Source organism: Alternaria ethzedia (assembly GCF_023757985.1).
Source record: "Alternaria ethzedia strain BMP 0044 chromosome Unknown scaffold_19, whole genome shotgun sequence".
Taxonomy (NCBI): Eukaryota; Fungi; Ascomycota; class Dothideomycetes; order Pleosporales; family Pleosporaceae; genus Alternaria; species Alternaria ethzedia.
This window is the reverse complement of record NW_026056212.1, coordinates 142327-169919: the sequence shown is the minus strand read 5'-3', so window position 1 is coordinate 169919 and position 27593 is coordinate 142327. Positions and strand designations below refer to the sequence as shown.

The following is a 27593-nucleotide window of genomic DNA, read 5'->3' as shown; positions in this document are numbered from 1 at the left end:
CACACCAAGTTTGTACCATCACCAGAAGTCAAAAGCAAAGCTACTTTCCAGAAGCAAGAGTAAGTCTTGATCTTGAGTTGTCATTGTTGTTTGCTGCGTTACTTCCAGTCGTTTTTGTCAACGCCACTTCTTCGACACGAACAGTATGCTCGTACTAGGAACAGGAACCGTTGAGGCTGAAGAGGTATTAGCGACACAGGCATTTTGTCAAATGCTGACCGCGGAAAAGCAGCAACTCATATTATCTCCAGACGTTCTGATAAGGATCCTTGCTGGCATCGACTACAGTGAGTCTAGTCTCTCGCCTGGCTAGCGCCAAGAGATAAGAGAACGCCCCTGCCGTCCCCCACCATCCCGCGTCAAACCTCATCCCCAGCGAACCACGACTCATCGCATCGACATTCAGCCTTTCATGCTACATTTTAGCCAGTCGAGAAAGAGTCTCAATTCGCTACAACAGCATGTGGATCTCAAGTTGACGCCCTAGCGCTCATCGCACACATCGCCTGCACCCGAGAGCGCGGCAAAGCATACTTTCTCCGAAGCATTGGGCTTGCAGCTGCTGGGCATCGCCAACGAAGATAACGAATCCGCCAATATTACTGAATACAGACACGGAGAAGTCTGATCTCACTTGGCCTGGGGAACGAGTTGCGCCACAACCTTAGCCGTGCGTCACTGTGCTTCACCGCGGAAGTATCATTTTTGGAGTTTGTGCATCAATCTATATAACCTCCAGCTTCCGTTTGGAGCCACGGCTTCAGCAAGCGCCCGCTCCCAACTTCCATATTGCGTCTGTAAAGCATCGCCAGCTTTACACTCTCCCGACCTACCTTTTAGAAGTATCAGTATCGTAGTAGGGCTCGACCTCTCGGGTGGTACTCATCATGCCGTTCGCTATCAACATGCTCTGGTCGGCACCAGAGATCAACCCATACAACAAGAAGGCCACATCTATTCCCGTCTTGAATCCGATCAACAAATATGGTCGTGTATTCTTCTTCTCTTACCTGGGCTTCTTCATTGCTTTCTGGTCATGGTATGTCGTTCCCCACATGTGGGTCTCCTTCGTTGATGAGTGCTAATAATTTTCAGGTACGCGTTTCCACCTCTGGTATGGTCACCCGCAACCCACGAGACTGTCCGAATTGTACAGACTAACATCCCCACAGCTGAGTAAGAGTATCAAGGAGGACATGCATTTGTCACAAGATCAAATTGCCAACTCCAACATCGTCGCGCTATGTGCAACACTTTTGGTCCGCTTCATTGCGGGACCCATGTGCGACCACTTCGGCCCGCGCATTACATTTGCCAGCCTGCTATTCGCCGGTGCCATCCCGACCGCTCTGGCTGGTACTGCCCACAACGCTACGGGTTTATACTTCATCCGTTTCTTTGTTGGTATTCTCGGCGGCACCTTCGTACCATGCCAGGTCTGGACAACTGGATTCTACGACAGGAATGTTGTCGGCACTGCCAACGCTTTGGTCGGAGGCTGGGGTAACTCTGGCGGCGGTATCACATAGTAAGCGGGACGTCCCCTATGAAGCAGCTTCCACTGACTTTTCTTCAGCTTCGTCATGCCCGCTATCTACGACTCTTTGAAGAGGGACCAGGGTCTCTCCTCGCACGTCGCATGGAGAGTCTCCTTCATCGTTCCATTCATCATGATCAGTGCATGCGCTACCGGTCTCCTGCTGTTGACCGACGATACGCCTACCGGAAAGTGGTCTGAGCGTGGTGCAACCGTAGTGTCTAGCAGCGATCAAACCAACCAAGCTTCCGTGGTCCCCACGACCGGTGCCCTCGATGACAAGCCTGCGACCACTGGATCGATTTCCTCCAACGACGAAAAGAAGCGAGAGCAACCGGCCGCTGACGTAGAGGCTGGACGTGGTGATGTTCAAGTCATGGACGAATTCCAGCACGAAGTCGTAGTCAAGCCTACTTTGAAAGAGGGACTGAAGGTCATGTTCTCTCTCCAGACACTGATGCTCTGTGCGGGCTACTTCTGCTCCTTCGGCGGTGAACTCGCTATCAACTCTATCCTTGGTGCTTATTACCTCAAGAACTTCCAGTCCCTTGGTCAAACACAATCTGGACGCTGGGCAGCTATGTTCGGTCTCTTGAACGTTGTTACCAGACCGCTCGGTGGCTTTATTGCGGATCTTATCTACAAGGTTACCGGTCGCAACCTCTGGGCAAAGAAGTTCTGGATCCACTTCGTTGGCGTTATGTCTGGTATAATGTGCATCGTCATTGGAAAGGTGGATCCCCACAACCTCAGCGAGATGATCGGCCTCATTGCGGTCATGGCCATATTCCTTGAGGCGGGTAATGGTGCGAACTTCGCGCTCGTACCTCACATCCACCCTCACGCTAATGGTAAGTCCGATTGCTTCACTCATTTGAGAGAAGACCTACTAACATTTCCAAAGGCATCCTCTCCGGCATCGTTGGCGCGACTGGTAACTTTGGTGGTATCATCTTCGCCATCATCTTCCGCTACCACAAGACGGACTATGCGCAGGTTTTCTGGATTATTGGCATCATGATCATTGCGCTCAACTGCATGTTCATGTGGGTAAAGCCTCTTCCCAAGGGCCAGATTGGTGGTCGTTAGGATCAGACTATGGCTTTTTGTTTGCTGTTTTAGCGTCGCTTCGTACATATGATACCTTTGTTAATCGCAACTTGCATTCCTTGAGCAGTGGATGGTCGACTGTGACTTGATCAACGTCACCAAAATGCAGCATGACGGCGTGACTGCAGTGATAAGTATTAGCTCCGCCTGTTTGATCGCAAACATGGGGAGTGCTCTGACTGGCGATCTTGGCTAGCGTGTCTACAACGAAATGGCGCGCAGCGATCCTGCAACTGACACAAAAGCTATTCCTGTTGGACTCGGTTCGATGACCTTTTTGCTGCGTTTTGATACGACATGAATACGCCTAGGTACGTAGGTCGCAGCAATGAATATTACTGCAGCCTACGATGGTACGAAAGACAGCAATCTGCATGAAATAAAAGCTTTGTAGACTTCTCGACCCTCAGGTACATATGCGATCTGCTTCTTACGCGTTGTTGTATTCGACAGGGTAAGAAAGAGCTTAGGATTATCAGCGATATCGACACAGGGGCGCCAAGCCAAGGCTCGAGGCCGGAGGCTGTGCCGCATACACTAAACTCAATTCGCGTTGGACTCCATGCACGCCACCACCTAGTCGACACGAAGCCTTAGAGTTGCACTCTCGCGTTCCGTCAGCTGGATTCAGGCTTACTTTTGCACACCGCGTCCCCTCGTGCGTGTTGTTATAACCACGACATGTCTCCAGGATCGCACAATGACTTCTCTGGCACCGGTCCTAGTACCGCATCTAGCGTCGATACTAGAGTCTCATAGGCTCTTCCCTCTATCCTGGCTAGCTACCGGCGCACGGTCTTGAGGCCGCACCTTCGCACTCCTGCTGTGCTTGACCAGTGTCTATTGCCCACCGAAGGTGCAATACCAGGCCTGCAGGCCGCAGTATATAAGGATGACGAAAGACTGGGAGTTGGTGCAGGATGAGATCAAGGAGCTTTCTTTCATCCAGAAGAAGCCTCTGGAAGAGGTCAAGGAGCTCATGGAACGCAAACACAAATTCCGAGCTTCGTGAGTATTTGCAAAGATAATGATCTATCGTCTGTTGATAGCTGACGAGTGTTACAGGACACGAGCATATCGGATGAGGTTGAAAGAGTGGGGTATCATGAGGCACAAACCGCGAAAAGCCACGAAGTCGCGTCACAAAGCGAGGCTTCCCAGCGAGCAGAGTTCCGATGGCAACGCTGGGAACGACAACGAGTCAAGCGATTTCGCTGAACCCATTTCAATCGACTCGACTTCCAGAGAGCATTGTACAAAGACGGGTGGTTGGCAGGTTGTAGCTAGTCTACCCACTCTTATCGCCGATGAAGCCGGGACGGTCGCAGAGCCAATTTTTCTGGGTCTATTGAACCAGCCACAAGAGTATGTAGGTCTCTGATCATCCCAGATTCGTGCGCTCAGTGTGTATTGACCATATCGTAGTCTCCGGCCATCCTTCGAAGAGACATCGTCGCAAGATTCTAGGCAAGCCTCCGACATAGTACTAGACATGGTCGGTGCAGTCCTAGACGGCGATTTGGAAAAGTTGGAGAAGCTTATTGTCGACAATGTCGATCACATCAACCATTTCATTGGTCTGCCTTTCGATGAAGCAGGCGCACGATTCGTTGGCCACCCTGCTCTGAGCGAGATGGTTATCTTGCAGCATCCAAATCAGACCGTATTCGATATTGCGTGCGGTATGCCTTGCGGACCGATCATCTGGGTCTTACTTGCTTACGGCGCAAAAGGTTCCAAACATCCACTTGGAACAGACTTGGCCTTACATAATGCCATCAAAAACGGACGCACTTACACTGTTCAAGCACTGCTCCAACCTGGTCGTTCAGAGGTCAATGGACTTCCAGGTTCAAGCTGGACTCCTCTACGTCAAGCAGTCTTCTGGAATGTCCCTGAAATCGTGCGCATCCTTCTCAACCGAGGTGCCAGCGTCGAAGATGCTGGTCCATCGCCTGAGAAGCCTGGTGTTCACACAGCATTGCAACTATGCCTATTACACCGAATGAAGATCTACACAGACCCTGCGGCACGCAAGAACTGCCACACGCTTTTGGAAATGCTTCTTAGTGCTGGGGCAAATGTTCACCGCAAGCCTCCAGAACTTGTTGCCCAGTCAAACTTTGGCATGTTCATCATGGCATTGCAGAATCGCCCTTATTGGGCTGCCGAGCTTTCTTCAGACGAGCTTGAATGTCTCCGGCTGTTTGTTTGCAAGGGTGCTAGCTTCCCTCCGTTTTTGGGAGGTTATCCTTGCAAGTCTCTGTGTCGGGACAAGTTTGAGCATCAAGCGCTGTGGCATTCGACTCCAACTTTTGCGCGGTGGCTCATTGACACCTTTGTACCTACGCCGACGAACGACGGTACCTCGCTCCTATCTGAGGTTCTCGGCTGCTGTCCAGACGCAAAACGACATCCCACCGACACGCTACGCGATGTTGAAGTGCTTCTTGGGAAGGGCGTCGATCCGAACAGCACAGCTCATGGCGCCCTCAGTCCTTTGGGGAAGTGCATTGCGGATTGCCCAGCTGTTGATATCGTTCCGCGTCTCCGAATGCTTGTCAATGGCGGCGCCGACCCAGAATGCGAAGATGCGGACAGTGTTCAGCCATACGTCCGAGCGGCGGAATCTTTCGAAGAGCCGCTTCGTACCGAGGTCATGTCAGTGTTGGTCGCTAAGATCTCAGGCAGACATGTAAGGCGCGTCAATGATGCCTCCCACACATGGGCTGCAGGCCTTTTCCCCATCTCACAGACGCAGACTTATGATCAAGTCATGGCGTGCACGCGTCAAATGGGCGAGTTCATGCTCAACATGCGTAACATGGTACCAGAACATGTTCAGAGCATCTTTCAAAGAGCCTATTTCACTGTTATCAGCGAGTACTTCTTGAATACAATGACCAGAGTCGCAAAGACGAAGATGCTAAGCTCGAAAGAGAAGGATGAAATCGTCTGGATCGTTTCTATGCGAGATGGCGTCGATCTACCCAGGTACAGCTTCGACCAGAAACTCGTCATTGCGCTGCTGGACCCACAACCACTACCAAGTATGATGCTTGCACGAGATGACGATGTGTCTCCAGAGGACCGGATGCAATGCGGCACGGTCGATGTTGCTGCGGCTTCTCCGGCGTCTAGTACCACAATCACGGGGACTGCGACCGCGACTGCGACCGCGGCAACGGACCTTCAGCCCCATGCTCCATTCCAATTCAACTCCAACCGCGGGGCAACTTCGAATCATACATCGTCACCACCCAGGTCTCCGCAATGGCTCGATGACTTCTTTGTAGCCTCTACAACCCAGATTCGATGGCGCGATCCCTGCGCACCACCGAGGCCAGGCGACGCCCAGAAAGCTGTGGCAGCAGTGCTGATACACAAATGCATGACTTGCAATGACAACAGGCTGCTCACGAAAAGGGAATTGGAAAGACACGATGCTGAACATGTGCACACTGGAGATTGTGATATCATCGGCTGTAAGAGGCGCTTCTGTGCTGAGAAACGAACCAAGGAACATTTTGGAGGATGTCAAGATCATCTATTCAGTCATTGAGGGCCAGGTTTGCGAGTTCATCCCATTCAGCCTCACTATATTCGCCGACATCGGTACAAGAGTTCTTATCTCCGTGTGTACTCGGCTCACATGCCTCTGGCTGCTCCTCTTGCTCCAGCATACGTTCATGCGCTAGTCGTCTTACCTCCATATCAGTCGCTCGATGCCGCCAATGCTCGAAGTATCCTCGCATCTCTAGAGGTTCTAGCCGCCTGAGCACATGACGAGACCGATAACCGGTGTCAATCATGTTCAGCCGACAGAAGTAACGCATATGATTTGGACCGGTGTGTCTTAGTGTTACTGTTATTCCGACATCTTGGAATGCCTGGAAATGCGTAGCGGTGTGATCCAATCGCGCACGGTGGGGAGACTTTGCGTGGTCAGCTCCCATGCCCTCTTGCCCCATGTGATGGGTGTATACGATGAGGCTGCGCAACCTCGGCAATACTCCAGTGGCTTTTTGTGCGACGAGATGAGTCAGGAGACGGTCAAAGTCCCAGCATGTACCTCCGAGCGTAAGATGGGTTAATGTCTTCGGCAATACGCCAAGTTCGTAGTCAGGCTCGGATCCCCATGCCTTCCATTTAGGCGTCATCAGTTCATCGACGCATGTGGTCACGTGTGTGAGGTGAGCGTATTCGCTCAAATCGAAAGTCTGATGCCCGTTTACAGAGTCCCATAGCCCGCCGAAAGGGATCTCTAGCTTGTTCAACCGCGTTTTGAGTCGCTTTTTGATAACCTCTTTCAGATAGGGCCGACAGCGGTGGGCGTCTGAAGAAGCTACATTTGCGGTGGAGGCCGAGATTTTGAAGAACACTGGATCGAGGAAGCGGATATCACCATGCGACAACTCTCCTAGTAATAAGCGCTGTATGTTGGGGAGCTGTAGTAGGAGAAGAGCCATGTCTGCCTGCACGTTCTTTCGACGCAAGTCATACTTTAGCATCCGCTGGAGGCGCCTTGTAATGCCGGACGACCTCATGATAGGCTTATAAATACCCCGTTCCTTCCCTCGAGCTTTGCTCTCGGAAGCGCGCTCGTCGTGGGTGTCGGCGTCCCAGAAAAGGTCAATGCTCCTGACTAGTTGCGCGAGCTTGGGTTGGGCGGCATACAAAGAGACGAGTTTGTGTACTTTAGCTATGTCGACGCACACATCTTTATGGAGAACGTCTACTACGATGTCATCTATAAGGTGTCAGTGAGAAGGCAAGCTGGATGTCATTCTAGCATCCACTTACAAAAGCGCTTACACACCATTGCCAGCGAGACGAGTTCCGCGCGTCGGTCCCGAGGTAGACGAGGCAGATGGTCCGTGATATCGAGCAACAACTCGTTAGGTAGTGCGAAGAGATATGCCGACATTGCGAACTAAGAGGTGCACTATCGCGCGAGGTTGGTTACCTGTATAGCGAGGTATGGGTTGCTGGAAGGGTTGCTCCAGCGGTGCATGATGTGAGTCATGGGGTGTGACTGTACGGCCGTTGAAGAATAAAGAAACGACGCTTGCCGCTCATATGAGTCGTTGTGAGTGGTGAGGAGCTGACGTGACTGTGACTTCCTGAACTGTGAATGGGAAGGCTTGGCTCGCTTGAGTCAACCACGACTGCCACACAATGATCATTCATTAACAAAGGAGCAATCATTAACAAAGGAGCAATCAACAAAGGAGCACAAAGGGTATGTAAGACGTCTACCAGTATCTTTTCATGCATCTAGAATAAACGGAGACAAGTCACGTACATCTCAACAGCTTCCGTGCTGCCAACTACGCTTCGTCAAAACGTCTACGCACCCGGACCATGACACTAAACGTCAAACTATAGCGATACTCACATGAGGAGACTCTTTTTAAAATTATCACTGCTACTTAGCGATCTCTGTGCAATCGTCACAGCAAGCTTATCGCGCTCAGTGCGGCGAACAAACGGATCGACAGGATGGCGATCAGTCAACCACATTCTAGGTTCACACTCGAAGACGCCGAAACATCACTGGGCTGACACCAAGGTAGACAGGAATGACAATGTCATAACAAATCCAATTATATCTCTAAAAATACACCGCCGACCACTACAACCAAACTGATCCCTTACAACCCACTAAGCCCAAGCGCCAACGCACCAAGCACACTGTTCAACAACGCAATAACACCCACAAGCACAACATTAAGCACCAACTGAACCGCGAGGATCAAAAGACTCAACGCGCTCGTCAACGGGTTGATAAACACCAAAAGCCCAGCGAGACCCAAGATCGCCACCGCGGCGGTAATCGTAGCAAAGATCTCAACAATGATGAGCGCAAGAAGGGCACCAGCGGCGATCAACTGACGCTTCTCCTTGGGTTGAGGGACGTCGACGAGATCGGTAGAGGTAGACCGCTTCTGGTTGTCTTCGGCTGGCACCATGGGTTGCGTAGCGTTCGCAGGAGCGAGATCGCGGATTTGCGTTGTCGAAGCCGTGATGGCGGCGGTGATCTTGTTGAGTTGCTCGCCTACTTTGGGGATTGCGGCCGTCTTTTCCAGGAGAGATGAGGATGTGGAGAGGGGCGCGAGGGTAGCATCTAAGATGCATTTGTTAGTATAAGGCAGGTGATGGGTGATTTATTTTGGCTGGTGGCTCAAAAGGGGAGGTGGCGTACTGATGGCTCCGGTGTAGACTTGCACCGTGGCGAAGAGGTCGGTGAGGAGGGATTCTACGCTGCTGCTTTCCTGGCGCTTTTGCTGGACGACGGGGCTCGCGAGCGATAGGCCGCTTAGGGCGAAGACGGCGAGGTGGGAGAAACGCATTTTGGTGTTGGTGGTTACGACGACTATGAAGATAGTGAACGAGGTAAAGTATACACAGGAACGAAACTGAGCGAGTGAATCGTAGTAGAGACTGGTCAATTACAACGAGAACACGATACCTCTTATACGCCCCTGTGGTATTACCTGTAGTACCCTCCCCGAGTACAAACTGGTTTACAGCATGACAAGAAATCTCAACGCCTAGTTTCGCATGAGGAAATGCTCGTCATCGTCATTTCCTACATTGGTACAGGTTCCGGGTATGCGGTTCGGAGTGTTGTCTCGATGCGGCCAGGAGTGATCGTCATAGGCGGACCTGGATCTATTGATAATATACATCCTTGCTGTATATCGCTTCTACCCGCTTTTGTTCCTGCGCCAGAGAACCCCGATCTTTTCAGGGACGCCATGGGCTTTCTGTGTTGGTAATTATGCGAGGATACTGGTGTTGCGACTGGTAATGGGGCTTCTGGAGGATGTGACGCGATTGCCTTCCGTACAGCGCGTGATAAACTGCTGTGGGGGCAGGTACGTGCCTCCGATTCTGCGTTTCACATCGTTTATCAACCGCCCCGTTCAAGAAGAAAACCGTTGCGTACCATCACGCTTGTAGCCGGTATGCCGCACGCCATCATGCGCTATAGCGCCGTATACACCGTTTATACCTACTCCGCGGACCTTGTACCATGCCCGCCACGTTCGCTAGGCTGTGAAGGAAAAGGAGAAACAGCGTCATGGCAGAACCAGAACGTCAATGTCAAGGCTGGCAAACCTACAAGCCTCAAACACCGGTGGTAGAAACCCCTGGAGTCAATTGCTCATTGGCTGCGCGCAACTCCATTAGTGCTTCCTGATATCCGGCATCCCTGTCTCCGCTCTTGCTCTACGCGAGGTGATGGATGGGTCTGTGCGGTTCATGCGATGATGGCGTGGCTGGTGTTATTCGGACTGAGTAGCGCGCGGCGTGGGAGACTCAATCTCAAGATACTGTATAGTATGGTGAATGATGCAAGATCTTCATTGATACGCCTACGGATGCGCCTACGAATGCTATGTTTGCAAAACGCCCTGAGGATAATTACCCTCACCCACCTTTGATATCCCGTCCCGTTCGTCATGTACAACCCTTCCATGCTATCCTCCTTTTGTTCATCAGTCATATCCATCTAATCTAACGAGAGCCTTTTCGTCTCCCAAGCCCACGATCGCGACCTATACACTCAAACGAAAGATGCAATGATTTGCCATTCAGGGGAACACGAATCCTCCTGCGTATTGTAGGATTTTCGTCTGCTCAGTCTTCGCCGACGAGCCTGATCTCGGCAACTTCATCATCTTGCTGTGCGACGGGTGTGCCGACACCACCCCAGCCATTCTTGACACCGCCATCGTCATCAAAGTCTTGCATCCTTTCGCTCATCTCTCCATCACCTACGGAACCCATCGCTCCGGTATCAGACGCGGCACCGTCATCATCCGAGTCGTTACGGCGATCCATGTTCGCACTGCCAAGGCCGCTGAAGCTCCAAGCTGGTTGATCAGCGTCCATTTCCCAAGGAGTGGACGTGTAAGCACCGTCGTCAGCGTAGCCCTCATCGTCGCCATAGGATGGTAGCTCATCATCGTCACTCTGGCTCCCGGCTGCGACTCCGTTCTTTGGACGGTTCGCGGCTGCTGAGTGCGGATAACCACCCCCGCGCAGGGCTACGGCTCCCGCTGCGACTGCGCCAGCGCTCGACGACCCATTGCGGGACGAATCGTCGAGGCGCAAGCCGTTTCCCGCCGGTGACCGAGAGCGAAGTTGTTGGTCGTCTGCATCTTCATCAGAGTCGGGGTTGCTGTTGTCGCCGGTTACAATTTGCTGAAGAGAGGGAGGGCCTAAAGGGACGGGGGAACGGCGGCGGTAGAACAAAAGGTAGGCGTTTCTCGATACGGCCTTGCGGCCGGATTCACACCGAGACACTATGGAGTCTAGTGAAGTTAGCATCAATGTGACTGTGTGTAAAGGATATGCGGTCGGTAAAGCTTACCATTGTAGTCGTACCACTGCTTGTCGAAGAAGTTTTGAGCAGTGGCCGTGTAATGACCGCCTCCAAGCCCACCGTAGTGATTGTCGACTGCGAAGAGATCATAGGTGAGATCCTTGCCTTCAGGGAAACCGACTTTGCCGGACAGATCTAGTCCCTCTACAGGGAAGTCAACCAGATCTTCGATCTTGTCTCTCAGGTTTCTCGCCCCGCTAAAGCGCTTCAGATGGATAATCAAGATGTCAGGAACTGTCCAGATTTCGAGTGTCTTTGTCGCCCTGCGCCTCTCCTTGCAACGGCTGCAATACCATGCGTTGTCTTCGGAAAGAACCTCACTCTTAGAAGATTCGACAAAACATTCATCAAGATTGATGCCGGTTTTGCGACGAGCTGCGCGCCTCTCTTTCTTTTCGCGAAGCTCTGTGTCATCGAGAACCTCTATGTTCTTCATGACGTCCGCACCTCTGTCATCGTCCGTCGTAGAGGCGCCAAATAGAGCATCATAGGCCTCGGCATTCCAATCAAGGACAAGGGCCTCGCCCATTCGGAGCAATCTCTCATCCGACTCGTCGTCAGGTTCGTCAGGGTAGTTCGGCTGGTCTGGCACTTTGCCTGCTTTCTTACTCTTGAAGTTCTTGTTGTTTTTGTGCTTTCGCTCCATTTTGCGCTCATGCTTCCGCGCTTTCTTGCTCTTCTTCTTGTTCTGACGGCCCGAACGGGCAAACTCTTGTGCTGCCGGCTCGACTGATTGCATTTCCTCGTCGCTGCTGACGTTGGCGGCATCAATCGCTGCGTCGGCGTCGACAATCGTGGACTGTGACACGTCCTCGTCTTCGTCGCTAGACGTAGTTTCGCTTCCAGCAGCGGACGATTGTACAGACTCTTCTCGAGCTGGTGGTATCCTGACTCGTTTGGTGATAGGCTCAAGTGGCTTCGAATAATCGACGGTACTCCAACCTGTAGTAACAATCTCTGAGCTCTTTCTTGTGTGCTTCATCTCGAAAAGTGCCCTGTTCTAAGTCAGTATTTTGCTGCGCGAATCCAAGGTCGGTCCCGGAGCTGCGACCTTGCGTCACAAGCTTGGCGTGGAACTAGCTTGTACGTACCTGAACTCCGGATGAATGTAGCTACCTGGCCGAAGGACTTCCGGAACCTGGTTAGCCTCATCAACTTGAGCGAAACGCGTATCCTTTGCATCCGTCATCGTCACCTCCACAATGTCCTCGCCCTCAACAGAACCGTCATTGACTTGTGGATCGTTTGGCGACGCATCTTCTTCTGTTGTCAGTACAACATCAGACCCAGGGCGGGATTGTTCTGGCCCGCTGAGCTCACTAAGAATCTTGCGACTAGTCATCCCAGCGACTCTAGACAGAACCTTCCTCAGGATTGTGTCGTAATCCTTGGCTTCCTCCCGAGTGAGAACAATGAAGCTTGGCCAGAGCGCCATAGACTGCCCCGTGGCTCTATACGAGGATGTGCTTGGGATGCGGTGGAACAATGGAAAGATGACGCGATCGTGGAGTGGTGAAACGGTCTCCGGAATCTCCTCGTCGGAAGATTGCGAAAGCGTCATCCGGTACTTGGCGCCCTTCTTCTTAGGTGCAGGCCAATTACTTGGAGCCATTTCTAACTCATAGAAATATATTTCGTCCCGTGCTCCAATATTCGACTCCGCTATCGACGATGCATCGTCCAAGTGTCGATAGTATTTGTGACTATACACCTCGGACGCCATGATACGGTTGGCTGGAACGCCGCCGCAGCGCTTGCCGACGAACTCCTTCAAGGCTTTGATAGTGGCATTTTTGTCAAAGTCAAGCTCGATTCGACAAGGCTTCCCGTACAATGGCACGTATGTGACGGTATGGGACCAAGACTGCTCTACCGGCAGTTGCAGTGTAAGCTGGCTGTATGGGTCGAACGTGATGCTGACCTTCTCGCAATCCGGACAAACCATGGTGTTCTTGTAAAAACCACTAAACAGGTCCATGGCTACAGAATCGTTTCGAGCTCGGTGGTTCTCCCGATAGACCTCGCCGAGCTGCTTGACTGCCTCAGGGTCCCGGAAGGTATTGTCATCGGAATCAGGGTTCTCTCGGTACGGCTTTTTGTGTATACGGTTCAGATCTTCGTGGAGCGCATCGACTAGCCAGCTGACGAATTCTTGAGAGTCCTGTTGGCCATAACCAGAAAACATGGGATTCGCCCTACCAAGCTTGAGTTTGAAGTCTTTGGGCGAGACAGATGAGCTGTTGTCGAAGCCATAGATGGAGCTCAAAAGACCAGCGTACGACTTGGCAATTACACCTTTGAAGCCTATGGGGTTGTCGATGTTGACCTCGTCTTTCCATTTGTTATTCAGAAAGTACATGCTCAACTCTTCGACACTCCGTAGACATTGGAGAGCGGAATTCATGTAACAGGTGTTGCCAAGGTTCGTAAGTCCCACGTGGCCACGAACTTTGCCATTCTGCTTTCTTCCGCGCGTCATGGGGCCTCCCGTTGGAGTGCTCCTACCACTGTTGGGGTTGCTCTGCAGGCCCTTGCCAGCGAGGGCACCAGCCTTGTTCTTGGAAGCTGTTTTGGTGGTATCGGCAATGTATTCACCCTTGTCGTCGTGCTCCTCAAGTACAACGATCTGGTCCTGGGTCAGACCAGCGTCAGCCAGCGTCAGAGACGCGTTGAACGTCTCATTGGCCGTCTCGTCCTTGCCTGTGACCAGCTCACGCTCTGATCCAAAGGCAAGAGCACTGAAACTGTCGGCCGCCATCACGAGTGTAGGCCGTTGGGTGGGTGCAGGCGTAACAGGAGATCCGTTCTGGGGAGACGCGTCAGGTGTTAATATGCCGGATGGCTGTGCTGCTTGTGGCTGGTCTGTAGGGGCGGGCGTGAGAATGCGCCAAATGCGAACTTTGTTGTTGGGGTCAACGCCTGCGGCTTTCTTGGCAGCATCGACAAAGGCTACAAAGCTCTCGTAGCGGCTCGCGACGAACCTTGCGGCTGGTTTCGTGCTGTCAGCGGCGTTGGGAGTTTTCCGCACTTTCTGAATGGTAAAGATGGGAGGGTGCAGCTCGTAAGAAATATCCTCGCTGACTTGGCCCGGTACCGTGTTGTGGGCGTAGCGGCGTATGACGGGACTCGACTTCTCAAGCCCGTACCAGCTGAGGACCAGATCCCACGCTTTGCGGGGCACAATCTCGAAGTCTTGGCCCATGGTTGTCTCCTTGCTGAGCGCGACGAAGTCATCGCCATGCTGGTCGACCAAGTTCTCGTGCGCTAGTTCTGGGTCGACGAGGTGCGAGTTGTCGACAGGGCCCACGGGACCCAAGGTCGCGTTCCTGCTGAAGTCGTTGGGCCTGCCTCTGTTCTCCGACGTCCTTGCCCACACGCGCTCTAGCCACTGTTCGGAAATAATGTAGCCCTCCTGCCCTTCTACAAGGGCCTCGCCCGACATCATGCCCATGACGCGAGTCACCTGCACGTCGATGTCTGGGAGCCCCTGCTGCTCAGTGGCGTCATCGTCGCCGTCGCCGTCGAGGCTGCTGCCGGCGGGCGCGTCAGCCATCTCTACGGAATTTGCGCGTGCACTGCGCTGTGGTGTGCTGGTAGGCAGGGGCTTGCTGGCGCGGGCGGCCGACGGCGCGTCGCTGGTGCGCGTGCCGTGTGCGTCGGGCTTGTCGTCCATGTCGGAGTGGAGGCGCTTAGCGGGAGAGGATGCGCGTGGAGGGGGCCTTTGGGGATGTGCTTCGGTGGTGCGTGTGCGGTCCAGGTCGGTGACGGAGCCCTCGCGGCTGTCGAGGGTGAGGTTGGCGTAGGCTTCGCTGGGGGAGCTGGCCCCGGTGTAGCTGTCGCGCGCCGAGAGGGTGCCTGGGTCGGGCGTGTCGACCAAGACTTCGTCGTGCAGGTGCGGTGGCAGATAGCGTGGCGGCGATGCTGAGGGTTGCGGGGAGGAGCGAGGGGACCCTACACCGACGCTGCCCACATTCGGTGAATGCGTGCCGTCGCCGTTGGACGAGTCTCGTGCGGGGACCACGATCTTCCGCTTCTTGTTATTAGTGGAGGCCGTTTTGAAGCTGATTGCCTACCGTGAAGCCCGCGAAGAGCTTCAGGGCAGACGGTGCAGAGGGCGGACGAGCGAGGGTGAAAGCGCAAGCAAAAGGCGGACAAGGACTATGCAGCGGGCCGCAGTACCTGGGCAATGGCGCCTGTTCTTCACAAACACAGTAGCACGGCGGTGAACAAACGAGGGGTAACAGCGCAATGTCCGCAAAAATCAGAGCAGCGCCGTGACATGGGCCGTCGTCACTATCGCTGTCCGACCGCTCAGCCTTGCGGACACTACCTTGGTAAGCGAGCTTGGCGACGCGGTGAATGCTCCCCCCTGTCGCGTGTCCGAAGCTGCCAGAACACCATCTGTTTGTGTTTGGCGCATGTCACAATCGCCTAGACAACACCATGGGAAACCACAGCACATGCATGTGTAGAATTCATGACGCCATGTCAACAGTCTGTATTCTGTCCGGCGTTTGGTGTTACGTATGATACAAGCGCCGCATCGCGTTTCATTTTGACCCGCCACTGTTCAGCCATGCGAAAGCAGAGGCACCGCCTACTGGATTCGCAGATCGAGGCTTCGACAGGCCAGGCATGTTTTCCCTTGCTTTGTCCCCAGACACACTCCTCTTCACCGGAGGAGCCGCCGCAGGGTTGCTTGCTTCGCTCTCGCCTCTGCGCTTTCCATCATCAAAGAAGCGTGACTGCCCGGTCACAGGCGATGAGTTTGACGTCGACAGAGTACGCGTGGATTTAGAAGGTTTCAATACTTTGATGCCTGTATCACGTCGCTGGTAGCTGGGATCTGAGCTGGCGGTTTTACCCACGTTGGCCCAATCCAGAGAGCCCGTGTTTGTCTTCTCCGCTTGGTCACGGCGCCAGTTGCTCCAGATGGCTTGCGGTGCTCCTGATTGTGGAGCTCCAATTACAGAGCCCGGCTCCTGAGCATCCTTGTCAGAGCGACTTGACGCTGAGAGGCCTGGTTGTGGACGCTGTTCGAGACTCCTCCGGCCACTTGACCCGCCATCCTCAGAGTTGGTCACTGGGCCTGTGCCATTCGATTTCTCCACGGACGAATACCTCTCACGGGTCGGTGAAGTGCTAGACATCTGAGTTGTGTGATGCGCATGCGCTGAAGCCAGAGTCGAAGTAGCGCGGTTCGGATCCGTCGTAGAGGCACCGCTAGCGTGCAAGCACTTGAACGCGCGATCATCTTCAGGACGGACGAGTGGTACCTGAAGCTTGTTACGGTCATCATCATACAGAGTCAGTTGGTTGCATGAAAGAAGGAGGTCGGCATTATGTGCTCGAAGCATGTCGCTACCAAGGAAAATCTGAATGGCTTTTGGATTCACCTCAGCGTCGTGCTCCTCGATGACGGTGAAATCTACGCCTATCGAAGGAAGCTGCGGCGCCGGGCTGTCGGATCGTGAAGATGCTGAAACAGGCACAGCCTCTGGAAGGTAGACAGACAGCTTGATCTTGCGAACCCGGTCCTCGTCCAGAATGACCCGATCCTGAAAGCCCAGGTGTTCAATTGTGCACCAGTCCAGATAGGATGTGTATGAACCTGAACAGACTGCTGCATACAGCAACGTGTCGTGTTTGAAGTTGGTGTTGAGCCAGCAACGTATTATGGCAGGAACGGAGCCGAGAATGAACAAGCCAGGAGCCAGCCCTGGGACGTCTTGAGGCGTTGTCGGACCAAAGCTAGTGAGACTGTTGGCGCGACCCGAAGCCATAGAATGCACCGACTGGCCGGCAGAACTTTGCCTTCCGTCTGACTTGTGGGAGTAGCTGCGCTCGCTCATGACATGCCCGCCCATGCTGCTACCAGTGCGGGGTATCAAATCCAGCGACGATCTCGATGCATGCGCCCAGTGACCGTGATTGGCAGTCTCATCGAAGCGGACGCTGTTCGCGCGAGATGTGGCCCCTACACGGCGGGGTTCCTCGTCGGCGTCAAGTTGGAGATTGCCGATGAGATTGCTGGACTGGTCGTCGAAGTTCGTGAAGTGTTCGGCGGTTGGCTGCTGCAGGGGAACTAACAGTTTTCAGCTAAAGATGCACAAATTCAGGTGAAGCGTCTTACCCTGTTGGGGTGTTCCCCCCAGCACCGAAGGAAAGGGCGATGAAGTCCCCCAGACGTTCTTCAGACGCGAGTCGTCTTCCTGCTTGCGCTCCAGGCGGGCGACGCGATCGGCGAGTTCGGCTTGGTGCTCCTGCACACGTAGCATTTCGCTTTGAAAACGCCAGAAATCGTCGCGCGGCTGGAAGGCTACGCTCTGAGGATCCATGCCCGTGACTCTCTCATCCCTTGGTGACGTGCTCAACAAAGAGACACCCGCCTTCCCGTGGGGACTCCCCTACCTTCACCACCGAGCGACCGCTGCCCAGTAGCCCAGTTCTTTTGTGGCAGTCTCTCTTGTTTAGTAGAGTAGGCGTTTGCGGTGTGCGAGGGTCTGGGTCGTCGGTTGTGAGGAATCGAAATGAGTGCGTTTGAAGCCGACTATCAAGGTGCTCGGTGGGCAATTTGGAGGTAAAGGCAAGATCTGTGAAGAGATATCGGCCGTGCTACTATCTCAGACAGCAGGCGTTGGGTGTTGGGCGGTGTGATTAGTTGGACTTTTGGAGCAGAAGGTACGATGGTCGCAACAGCGGTCTTTGCCGAAGATCAGGCGGTTCCCGAGACGGCGCTAGAGGGAGCGAGATAATGTACAGTGTCCCAGAAAAGTTTGAACAGGAAAGGAAATAGGAACAGGAAAATCTGACTGCTGGTGTATTCTTGCGTCCTGTTGACGCGATGCTGAGCTGAGGTTCGTCGAGTGACGCTGCTAACCACAAGCTGCCGGAGTTATGCACCCTCGCCCGATTGGACACGACTTCCCCAGAGCCCCGCTTGATCGCGCAGCTGAAATCAAGCTTGCCCACATCCACCATGTCTACCACTTTTGCGCTAAATCGAAGAAGACTGAGCACTCTCCCACTGTTTCCACGCTTCCTGATCGTTCCACGGCGGCAGTACCATAGGCAGCTTCTCAGGCGACTGCAAAAGTGGAGGCACGAAGTCAGTATCTGCCTCATATGCATTCATACAGTCAGAACTTACCTGATCCGGCCACTGCTCTGCGATGACCTTGATCAACTCCTGGTAGAAGACCTCGTATCCTGCTGGGTTCAAGTGAAGCCCTGAAACGTGCAGTTAGCATGGCGAGAAAACAGGAAGGTTTTGCGACACTCTTACCATCGTACATGAGCTCCACCAAGTTGTCATTCTGCGAGACGTCTAAAGAACCCGGTAGATCATCGCCCAGCTTCCAAACATCTGCGCTGAAGCCCGTCTTCGCCATGAAGGCTCTCCAGAGATTTACGACAGGCAAGTCAAGCTCGGCGCCAAGTTGAACGACTGCATCGGCATATGTTTTGGTCGCACCCGCCAGGCGCGTCACGCTAGCATATCCGTTCGACTGGTCTCTTGGCCACCACAGATGCTCGTTGATTGGGGGAGGAGCCACTAGGATGATACGAGGGTCGTGGGCTTTGATCTGCGGGTGGAACAGGATGTCCTTTAGGTTCTTGATGAACTCATCAAGAGGAATATGCTGCTTGTTTGGCGCATCTGGTAACGATGAGTCGTTGGCGCCGAAGAAGATGGTCTGTATGGTCAGTCAGGGCTGCATCTAGCATGGACAAGTCTTACCATGAACCGAATCTTAGCCTGGTCCGGCGGGGGCACGATGGCGGGCAGTATCTGGAGAGCTTGGCGGGTGTTGTACCCACTGTCATGGTGTTAGCTGTCGGTGCGGTCGTAAAGGTAGGACGTCATAACCTGAAGCCGCGGTTGACTACATCAAGTCGCCTGATGTATGCTGCTGGAATCATTAGTGCCATTCACAGTCGCCCGAGCCAATGGCCGCCGCGGAAGCTTCACGAAGAGATGTTTTGCATGGGATAGTGATCGGGAGACATGATGATATTTGGACTGACCAGCTTGAAGGGCTGCAGAGAAGGCAAAGCCTCGCTCCTGGGAGAAGGAGTCTTGGGTTATGCTGTCTCCGAAGAGGAAAAACTGTTCATAGAGAGCAGGCTACAGTCATCAGCACGTAGTCCCAATGGCACTCAATGTCCAGCAGGACTCACCATCTTGAATGCTTTTAGAGAGGTGTAGGCACGATCGTCGTCAGACCTTCCGGAATGTCTGCTAGTACCTTGGATATCTCGCTCGGCGAAATCCCGGTGTTCCGAAACCGGCTTTCCCGAGTTGTGTCCTCTGTATCTTCAGATCAGCGGCTCAGCAGCAGATGGATGCACGGGCGGATAAGAAACGACAGATTGGCAGCCTCTACCCCCCAATTCTCCCGACCGCGAGACGCACGTCAGTGTGTAGTGGTGGGGCTGGGGGCTGCGATTGGCGGCTACGGCATCGCGCCTTCTCCGTGTAGGGTTAGCACCTTCCGTTTGCCCTGCATTCCGTCACCATCGCGTCCACGGGTGCACCCCAATAATCACATGGGACGCGCCTACCGCCATTTGCGATGGTGAGACACCTGAGGTCAGCCTCCGAGGGCTGCGCACCGCTGCCTGCTGGAGTTGCTCGAGCTGCTGCTTCTGCTGCTTTGTTCGCCTGGCCGCTCTGCACACGCAAGCCGTTCTGAAACAGCTGGCGGACCCGCGGCGGAGCCTATCTCGCCCCGGACACAGGACAACAACGCATCCTGGAGGGATCCGCGGCATAGTGGGGAGCAGCCATGGTGCCCAGCCATAACATATCCATCGTGACACCGCCATCGTTTTCCGGATGACCATGATAGCGGCCTCTGCTCGGCGACATGTCTCTGGCTGCCCTCGACACTAATAGACCGCCCCTGCCCCGATTGTAGCTGCTGCCTCCCTACCCACCGCCCTCGCCATGCCCAAGTCGATGCAGTCGTACCACAGCGTCGACGACTACGACGCCGACGATGACTACGCCGCCGAACAGCGCGAGCGCGACGACACCTTCAGCAGCACCACGCCCACGTCGCCCACGCTCACCTTCAGCGCCCAGCGCCCGATGCGTGCCTCGGACACGGACCTCACGAGGTCGACGGGCAGCGTCAACGAGCGGACCGCCCTGCTAGGAGTGCCCCATCTGCGGGGTGCCAGGTCCTACAAGAGCCTGCCCACCACCACGCCGGGCACCCCTCGCCCGGGCATGACGCGCAACAACAGCCAGCTGCCCACCAGCTCGCGCATGCGGAGCCGCCGGGGCTCCCTCACCGGCGGCCACACCTTCAGCCAGCGCCTCGTCAATGCCCTGGGCGAGCGGGGGGCGGGCCTCGAGCAGAGCATGCACTCCGCAAAGGCCTCCTTCTTCCAGGACAACCGCGTGTGGTACGATCAGTTCACGTCAACCGACTGGGTCCACGACAACATCGCTGACGCCTATCGCGTCAAGGCCCTGCGGAGCCGAAAGGACATCAGGGGCCGCCTAGCCGCGTGGTTCGACGGTGCGCAGGGCTGGATCCTGGTAGCTCTAATCGGCGTGCTCACTGCCGTGTGCGCCTACTTCGTCAACACCACCGAGACCACGCTGTTCGATCTGAAGCAGGGCTATTGCACTACCGGCTGGAACAAGAGCCGCAAGGCGTGCTGCCAAGGTGCCTCGATATGCGACAACTGGCTCAAGTGGTCCGAGGCGGTCCGCAATGACAGGCTGGACGTCGTCCAGACCCAATATGGCTTTTTCGTCCTCTCCGTCATCTTGCTCTCCATGGCCTCGTGTCTGCTCACGCTCACCACAAAAACAGTCATCCCTTCAGCCATCTCTCTGTCCACACTCGACGAAAACCTCGGCGCAGAAGTCCGGAGATACTCTGATCAGGCAGAGGAAGAAGACCGCAAGCGCAGCATCAGCCCAGAGTCAAGGTTCCAGGAAGTCCAGGCACGGCCACCCATGGTCTACTACTCCGCTGCTGGCAGTGGTGTAGCCGAAGTCAAGGTCATCCTCAGTGGTTTCGTTCTCCACGGTTACCTGGGTGTACGCACACTGCTCGTCAAGACGCTAGCTCTGATCCTCAGTGTTGCATCGGGCCTCAGTCTCGGTAAGGAGGGCCCATACGTGCACATTGCGACTTGCATAGGAAACATTGCGTGTCGTATATTCTCAAAGTATAGCAACAACGACGGCAAACGCAGGGAGATTCTCAGCGCTAGTGCCGCTAGTGGTGTTGCCGTAGCTTTCGGCGCTCCGATTGGCGGAGTGCTCTTCAGTTTGGAGGAAGTGAGCTACTACTTTCCGTCCAAGACGCTCTTCAGAACCTTCTTTTGCTGCATCGTAAGTCGCTAGTCCCTCCTCTCGACCTTGCTAATCGCTTATAGGCGGCTGCGTTATCTCTTAAATTCCTGGATCCATACGGCACCAAGAAGATCGTGCTTTTCGAGGTTCGTTATCATCTAGACTGGAAGTTTTTTGAACTGGCGACCTTTGTCTTCACTGGCGCTGTGGGCGGTGTTCTCGGCGCATTGTTCATCAAAGCATCTCGCATCTGGGCACGAACATTCCGTCGCATACCCGTTATCAAGAAGCATCCGCTCCTTGAGGTCTTCCTGGTTGCGCTTGTGACTGGTTTGATCAGTTTCTGGAACCGATACACCAAACTTCCCGTCACTGAACTCTTATTCGAACTGGCAAGTCCGTGCGACACGTACACAGACACCGGCGACGGTCTTTGTCCGACTCTAGAGCATATTCCGAGCGTACTCAAAACCTTGTTCTTCGCATTTGTCATCAAAGCTCTTCTGACTGTCGTCACCTTTGGTATCAAGGTCCCAGCCGGTATCTATGTACCTTCCATGGTCGTAGGCGGTCTCGCCGGGCGCTTCATCGGCCACACTGTTCAACTTGCTGCTCTACGCTTCAATCATCTGGGCGTCTTCGGAGAGTGCTCACCTGACGGTCCGCCAGGTTCATGCGTCGTTCCTGGAGTGTACGCGCTAGTGGCTGCTGGAGCAACAATGACCGGCGTCACTCGTCTCAGTATCACACTGGCCGTCATCTTGTTCGAGCTCACGGGTAGTCTGGATCACGTACTCCCTTTCTCTCTCGGCATCCTGGTCGCAAAATGGGTGGCGGATGCTATTGAACCGCTCAGTATCTACGACTTGCTCACAGACATGAACTCGTACCCATTCCTCGATAACAAAGTTCGACCCATCTTCACATCCGAGCTTGGCGACATCACTACTGGGAAGAGACAGGATCATATCATCGACATTTCAGAAGACGCGCTCATTCCTGCAGTCGAGCTGCGTGCAAAGCAACGTGGACTGCAAATGATAGGTGAACTGGACGGCGGCCTGTCCATCATAAAAAACGGCGTTCTTGTTGGCCTCATTCCTGCACCAGATCTAGAGTTTGCGCTCGATAAGCTGGAGAACGAAGAGAACACGCTTTGCCTCATGTCACCGCGAGTTGATTGGGCTGCAGGGCGTGAGCCCCAAGACGAAGAAGAGCAAGAAGCCTATGATCCAAGTGATTTCACTCCATATATTGACCCAGCACCTGTTGCATTGGATGTTCACTCACCGATGGACTTGGTATACGAATGCTTTGTAAAGCTCGGACTACGATATATATGCGTGCTCAGAGATGGCAAGTACGCTGGTCTGGTACGTATCACGTCAGAAGTTGAGATTGAGCAATACTAACTGCAAGTAGGTTCACAAGAAGACTTTCGTCAAGTACGTCAAAGAATTGGAGCATCAGGAAAAGAAAGGACGTGAGATCTAAGTCCTAGCGGCATTACATTTCCCTTCTTTGTTTCTTGCATAGCGTCATACCCTCATTATCATTCAGCGATCTTTTCCTTCACTTTCAGTTCGTTTTCACAAGCATATACTGCATTTAGACTGGCGTTACATGGCATGTCTTCGTAGATGACGCGGTATCACATGGCAAGCGTAGAGCATACATGGAATCATTCACTCAAAATGCTCACAGAATTGGTTCACAGCCTTCATCATTGCACCCGGTGTTTCTTTTATCAACATAGCTTGAGATGCCCGACTACTTGTTCTACAACATTTCACGCACTCTACAATTTGAGGTCGATGTGGTAGTGCAGCCGTTCGCACGGTCCCTGATGTGTGCGCACGCGATCGCGTCAACTTTCTACCTGACATCATGGCCTGAAATGGTTTTCTACGCAGCTGCAGTTTCACTTCTGGTGGAGTCGTGACCCTAGCGTCTACGCTGAATCATATCCATAGTCGAGTGAAATGTACATAAGGATCAGCCTGACAATTACGACCATTACCGCTACATATAAAACCGATCTCATCTGCCTGTCTACCAGGAATCGTTGCAATGCGTATGGCCTTGTTATTTCTCCTGTTCTTAGGGGTTCTTACATTAGTACTAGCCTCCACGAATCGGTACTGTCGAACCGGATCCGAAACTGCCGCCCTCGATCCAGGCTCTATCGGCCCCCAGGAGGGTAACATGAATCACTTCAAATTTGGTATCGCGCAACCCTGGCCTCCCATCAGCATCCCCAAGAAGGGCCGGATTCGTCTCCTTCGATATTGCTTTGCGACCGCCAAGGCCAAAGCGGAACTTGATTGTCCACTCCAGAAAGGGTTCAAGATATGGGCCGACGCGATCAAGACACCAGCCAGTGCTGCGAACGGCCATTGCCTCGGGTGGATGGAGATTCATGACGGCAACGAGGATAAAAATGAGAGAACGTATCCGACCTGCTACCTCGATGACTACAAGGACAAGAAAGAGCCTGGGACGTGGAACCCAAAAGTAAGCGCGGACGCTCTTGCAATACACCTTGGGGCAGAAGAAGAAGCGCCATACGCTAGCATTGGGTATGATCATCGCAAAACCACCGCTGGCCGTCATTACATGGTCATGGGCTCGAAAAGCACCGAGCCACATCGGGTAGCCCACGAAGTAAGTCTCCATGTTGCCGGCCGAACACACCTCGTCTCCAAGTCCGCTGACACGATGGCCAGATCGGCCACGTCCTCGGCATGGCTCACGAGCACTGCCGGTTTGACCGCGACGAAAACATCCTTTTCCGTTGCGACAAACTAGTAGGCTACAAAGACGCCCTCATCGCCGCCAGCGTCGCCGGCCACCAAGACGCCGCAGAACGCCTCTGCACCGAGCAAGGCTTTGCGAACGAATTCAACTTCGAAGCTGGTGCCCAGTACATCAAGAACGCCGCTTTCAACAGCATCTACGCTCCCATCATGGACGAGGGCCCCTTTGACCTCGGCTCCATCATGATTTATCCTTCGAATGCGTATGCCGCGGACTCTAATTGCTGGGAAAAGAACGATATCAGTGTTTGTCCGCTTGTTGCTGCGCGCTTTGGGTCTACGTGGGCGATTCAGGTTAATACGGCGCCGTCGGTGGGGGATGTTAATTTTGTCAGCGCGTGGTATCCGTGGCTTGACGAGCAGAAGGAACCTGGTGCTGAGAAGCCGACGACGGGTTCTGGTACTGTTGTTATTGGTAAGCGTAGGGGAGACGAAGCAGAGCGTGAGTTTGTTAGAGTTCACCGTCTTGGAATCAGAGATGGGAACGTTTTGGTGAAGGCATCGTAGAGGGAATTAGAAACGTCCATGGTGGTGGAAAGGAGACAACGGGTCGTGCCATGACTGGACGTTGGGGACACTGTCGCATGCCTGCTGTGAGAGACGCCGTTGCAGCTAGGGGTCGGAGAAGACTGTTCCCGTCGTTTGTAATTGTTCAATATCCTGCTTTTGATGTTGTCGCATAAGCAATAGAAGGATGAAGATGCATAAGCCCCACTTTGCCCCTCCACCACCACAATGCCGCAAAAAAGGACATTCTTCACAACAGAACCCCAGTACGACACCAGCAAAAAGGAATGGCGTCTGCCTGCTGCTGTAGTTGCCTTCCGCCAGAATTGAACCTTCACGGCACGTCAGCGTCGGTCGTCTCCTGCGTGCTTCGAATGGGGGTGTTACTCACTGACGACCTCGTCATTACTAGTGACGCGCTCTACCACTGAGCTAGGAAGGCTTGCTAGTTGGATGGCAAACGCTTCAAATCAACGTTTTATTATCTAATTCGTGGATGGCATCTATAACCTACATCTATACACCGGTCCTTGCATTCGCCGTGATCGGCCGCCAAAATGCGGTGTCGTGTCTAGCGGGGCAGAACCATCAGGGTCTAATCACAGAGCGGCACAAGCGGGTACATATGAAATATCCGCAGCTCAATTTGTGCTAGCTGCAATCAACGCTTATTTCCTCCCTCCAACACTACCCTTCCACCTCCCTCTCCCCAACTTGTCAGCCCCCGTCTTCTCCGCATCTGCGCCATTGAAGACAACGCTTCTCTCATCGCCCCTCGGCAGGACAACCTCCAGGTCCTTCCAATGCGGGACAAAGCCATCTTGCAATTTCTCCTCATATCGCACCAGTACCTGCGTGGCCGTTGACTCGAAGGATACTGTAAAGACGGAGATCCTGGCTGGCGGCGGCGAAACACCGTCGTCTTCGTACCAAGTAGACGTGTAGACTTTACCGTTGGAAGAAGCCTTTGGAGGGAAGATCTCTACCCCCCGGTAGTCGTCCAGGGGCAGGTTCGCCGGGTTGTTTGTTTCGCCTACAGAGAGGACTTGTTCCGCCCGTCCAACAGGTATCGCGCTTCCAACTTTCGCCAAAACAGGAACGCTGGACTGCCAGTGCGATGCAACATCAACCCACTGTCCCGCGCTGCAATACGTTTGTGGGTCGTTGTTCAGGTCCAGAAATGCGGCATCAGGGTCTGAAGCGTCCTTGGGAAGGTATATGCTAGCAGTCTTGGCACCAGGAGTGAAGACACCACCGACCAGTAGTGCATCACCAAGCCAGTACTGTGTTTCGCCATCGGTAAGTATCTTGTTGGTCCAAATCTCCGGATCACTCTCATATCCCCATCCAGTCCAACGCTGCGGTGGCGTGGCAGTCATGTGCGAATGCAGCGCTAGCGAGTAGAGATAGGGGATGAGTTCGTAGCGGCGCTTGATCGTGTCGCGGATTATGCTAGTCACCTCGGGATACATCCAAGGCTCGATAACATCGCCGACGCGGTTGTCCTTGCCCGTTTTGAAGCAATTGATGGCGAAGCGCGGACTGTAGATGCCTTGCTGGCACCAGCGGACGAGAAGCTCGGGACTGGGCTGTGGGCCTTCGAAACCGCCTATGTCGTGGCCGTAGCATTGCATTAGACACACGCCCGCGGTGAGGGACAGAGCGTTGGCGCCTTTCATGCCGGGCCAAGAGGTGACATTGTCTCCGCTCCAGGCACTTGCACAGTATCGAAGCGTTCCTGCTGTGGCGCTTCGGGTCAAGATGAAAGGGCGTTGCGCAGGTTCCATCTCCAAGGCCGCATCGTGCGAAGATCTCCCCATCAGTTCGGTGTTGAGGGCACGACCCCAGAATCCGATGCTGTTGCCATAGTGGTCGCTCTTGGGCTCTTGGGTAACTGCTGGCTCATCCAGTGCGCACTGCCAGCCATCGTGTGGGACAGTGTATTCGTTGTTGTCGTTCCAAATGCAGTCAATACCGACACGCTTCAGCTCGCGGATGCCGTCGTACCACCACTGGTACCCGGCCTTGGAAGTGAAGTCGATATGGCCACCGACTCCACTCTCACCTCCACCCGCGCTCCACAGTCTCGCTTCAGCCGATGCGAGTGTCAAAGAGTCCGTAAAGAATGCGCCAGCGTCTTTGAGCTTTTGATACTCGGGATGACTGCCCAATACATACGGCTTCACGTTTGCAATGAGCCGAATGCCTTCCTTGTGATAAGCATTGATCCAGCCTTTCGGATCAGGAAACCGATGCTTATTCCACGTAAACACGTTGCGCGTCTTGGGTTCTGTCTCTGCGACCGTATAGCCAGATGACATTTGCATGCCGGAGCAGGGAATGTCGTGTTCTTTAAGCTTGGCAGCAAACTCCATCATGCTCTGACTAGCAGGTGGGTCGTCCGTCATGGAGTACTTCATACCACCAGCCAGGTAACCGAATGCCCACCGCGGCACCAGAAGCGGATAGCCAACGAGGTCAGCGTAGATGCGCACAATATCCGGTAGTGTCTTTCCGACCAAGAGATACTCCTCGAGACCCCCATAGTCTTGACGATAGACTTTGAAGCGTCCCCACATCCCATCCATCTCAGAGCCGACCTGGTAAAAGAGGTCAGTATGTGTCTCAGATGCAGGTGTACAGCGGTATTTCTTACAGAGTAGAAGCCACGGGCATGTGACGTTGAGAAGACACCAACACAGCCATCTGGCGTGCAATTGATCAGGAGAGGAATGTGCTTATAGAGCGGGTCTGTGCGATAAACATCGTAGCCGAAAGAGTCGGTGGCGGAGAGAACGAAGTGACGATTTGATAAATCCATGGGTGCTGGCTTCTCGCCAAGTCCAAGGTGAAGGGTCCCATTATTGTAGCGTGTGTAGTGCGAAACCCCAGGCCCATCAGCAACATAGG

General features: G+C 53.9%; 7 protein-coding genes and 1 non-coding gene across 8 annotated transcripts; 3 read left to right on the top strand and 5 right to left on the bottom strand.

Moving 5' to 3' along the window:
• Nucleotides 1-887: 887 nt before the first annotated feature.
• J4E87_007160 (uncharacterized protein) lies at nt 888-2626 on the top strand (the record flags this gene model as incomplete). The annotated part of the gene is made up of 5 exons (XM_049378756.1): nt 888-1039; nt 1096-1114; nt 1173-1528; nt 1577-2388; nt 2442-2626. 5 exons carry the CDS (start codon nt 888-890, stop codon nt 2624-2626), a joined length of 1524 nt encoding a protein of 507 aa, XP_049231418.1.
• Nucleotides 2627-3539: 913 nt separating this feature from the next.
• J4E87_007159 (uncharacterized protein) lies at nt 3540-5943 on the top strand (the record flags this gene model as incomplete). Its single annotated transcript, XM_049378755.1, has 4 exons — nt 3540-3655; nt 3713-4012; nt 4073-5787; nt 5912-5943. 4 exons carry the CDS (start codon nt 3540-3542, stop codon nt 5941-5943), a joined length of 2163 nt encoding a protein of 720 aa, XP_049231417.1.
• A 2358-nt stretch (nt 5944-8301) lies between these two features.
• On the bottom strand, nt 8302-9000 carry J4E87_007158 (uncharacterized protein; the record flags this gene model as incomplete). Its single annotated transcript, XM_049378754.1, has 2 exons — nt 8302-8774; nt 8853-9000. 2 exons carry the CDS (start codon nt 8998-9000, stop codon nt 8302-8304), a joined length of 621 nt encoding a protein of 206 aa, XP_049231416.1.
• A 1294-nt stretch (nt 9001-10294) lies between these two features.
• J4E87_007157 (uncharacterized protein) lies at nt 10295-17320 on the bottom strand (the record flags this gene model as incomplete). The annotated part of the gene is made up of 5 exons (XM_049378753.1): nt 10295-10971; nt 11031-12037; nt 12134-15072; nt 15644-17127; nt 17176-17320. 5 exons carry the CDS (start codon nt 17318-17320, stop codon nt 10295-10297), a joined length of 6252 nt encoding a protein of 2083 aa, XP_049231415.1.
• Nucleotides 17321-18039: 719 nt separating this feature from the next.
• J4E87_007156 (uncharacterized protein) lies at nt 18040-19226 on the bottom strand (the record flags this gene model as incomplete). Its single annotated transcript, XM_049378752.1, has 7 exons — nt 18040-18129; nt 18193-18272; nt 18328-18739; nt 18784-18862; nt 18913-18952; nt 19071-19170; nt 19224-19226. 7 exons carry the CDS (start codon nt 19224-19226, stop codon nt 18040-18042), a joined length of 804 nt encoding a protein of 267 aa, XP_049231414.1.
• A 766-nt stretch (nt 19227-19992) lies between these two features.
• J4E87_007155 (uncharacterized protein) lies at nt 19993-24683 on the top strand (the record flags this gene model as incomplete). The annotated part of the gene is made up of 5 exons (XM_049378751.1): nt 19993-21399; nt 21444-22733; nt 22783-22843; nt 23486-24024; nt 24087-24683. 5 exons carry the CDS (start codon nt 19993-19995, stop codon nt 24681-24683), a joined length of 3894 nt encoding a protein of 1297 aa, XP_049231413.1.
• Nucleotides 24684-24994: 311 nt separating this feature from the next.
• On the bottom strand, nt 24995-25125 carry J4E87_007154. The gene has a single exon. It is a non-coding gene; the product is annotated as a tRNA-Thr (tRNA).
• A 226-nt stretch (nt 25126-25351) lies between these two features.
• On the bottom strand, nt 25352-27504 carry J4E87_007153 (uncharacterized protein; the record flags this gene model as incomplete). Its single annotated transcript, XM_049378750.1, has 2 exons — nt 25352-27283; nt 27340-27504. The coding sequence occupies 2 exons, from the start codon at nt 27502-27504 to the stop codon at nt 25352-25354; spliced, it is 2097 nt and encodes a 698-aa protein (XP_049231412.1).
• Nucleotides 27505-27593: the final 89 nt, after the last annotated feature.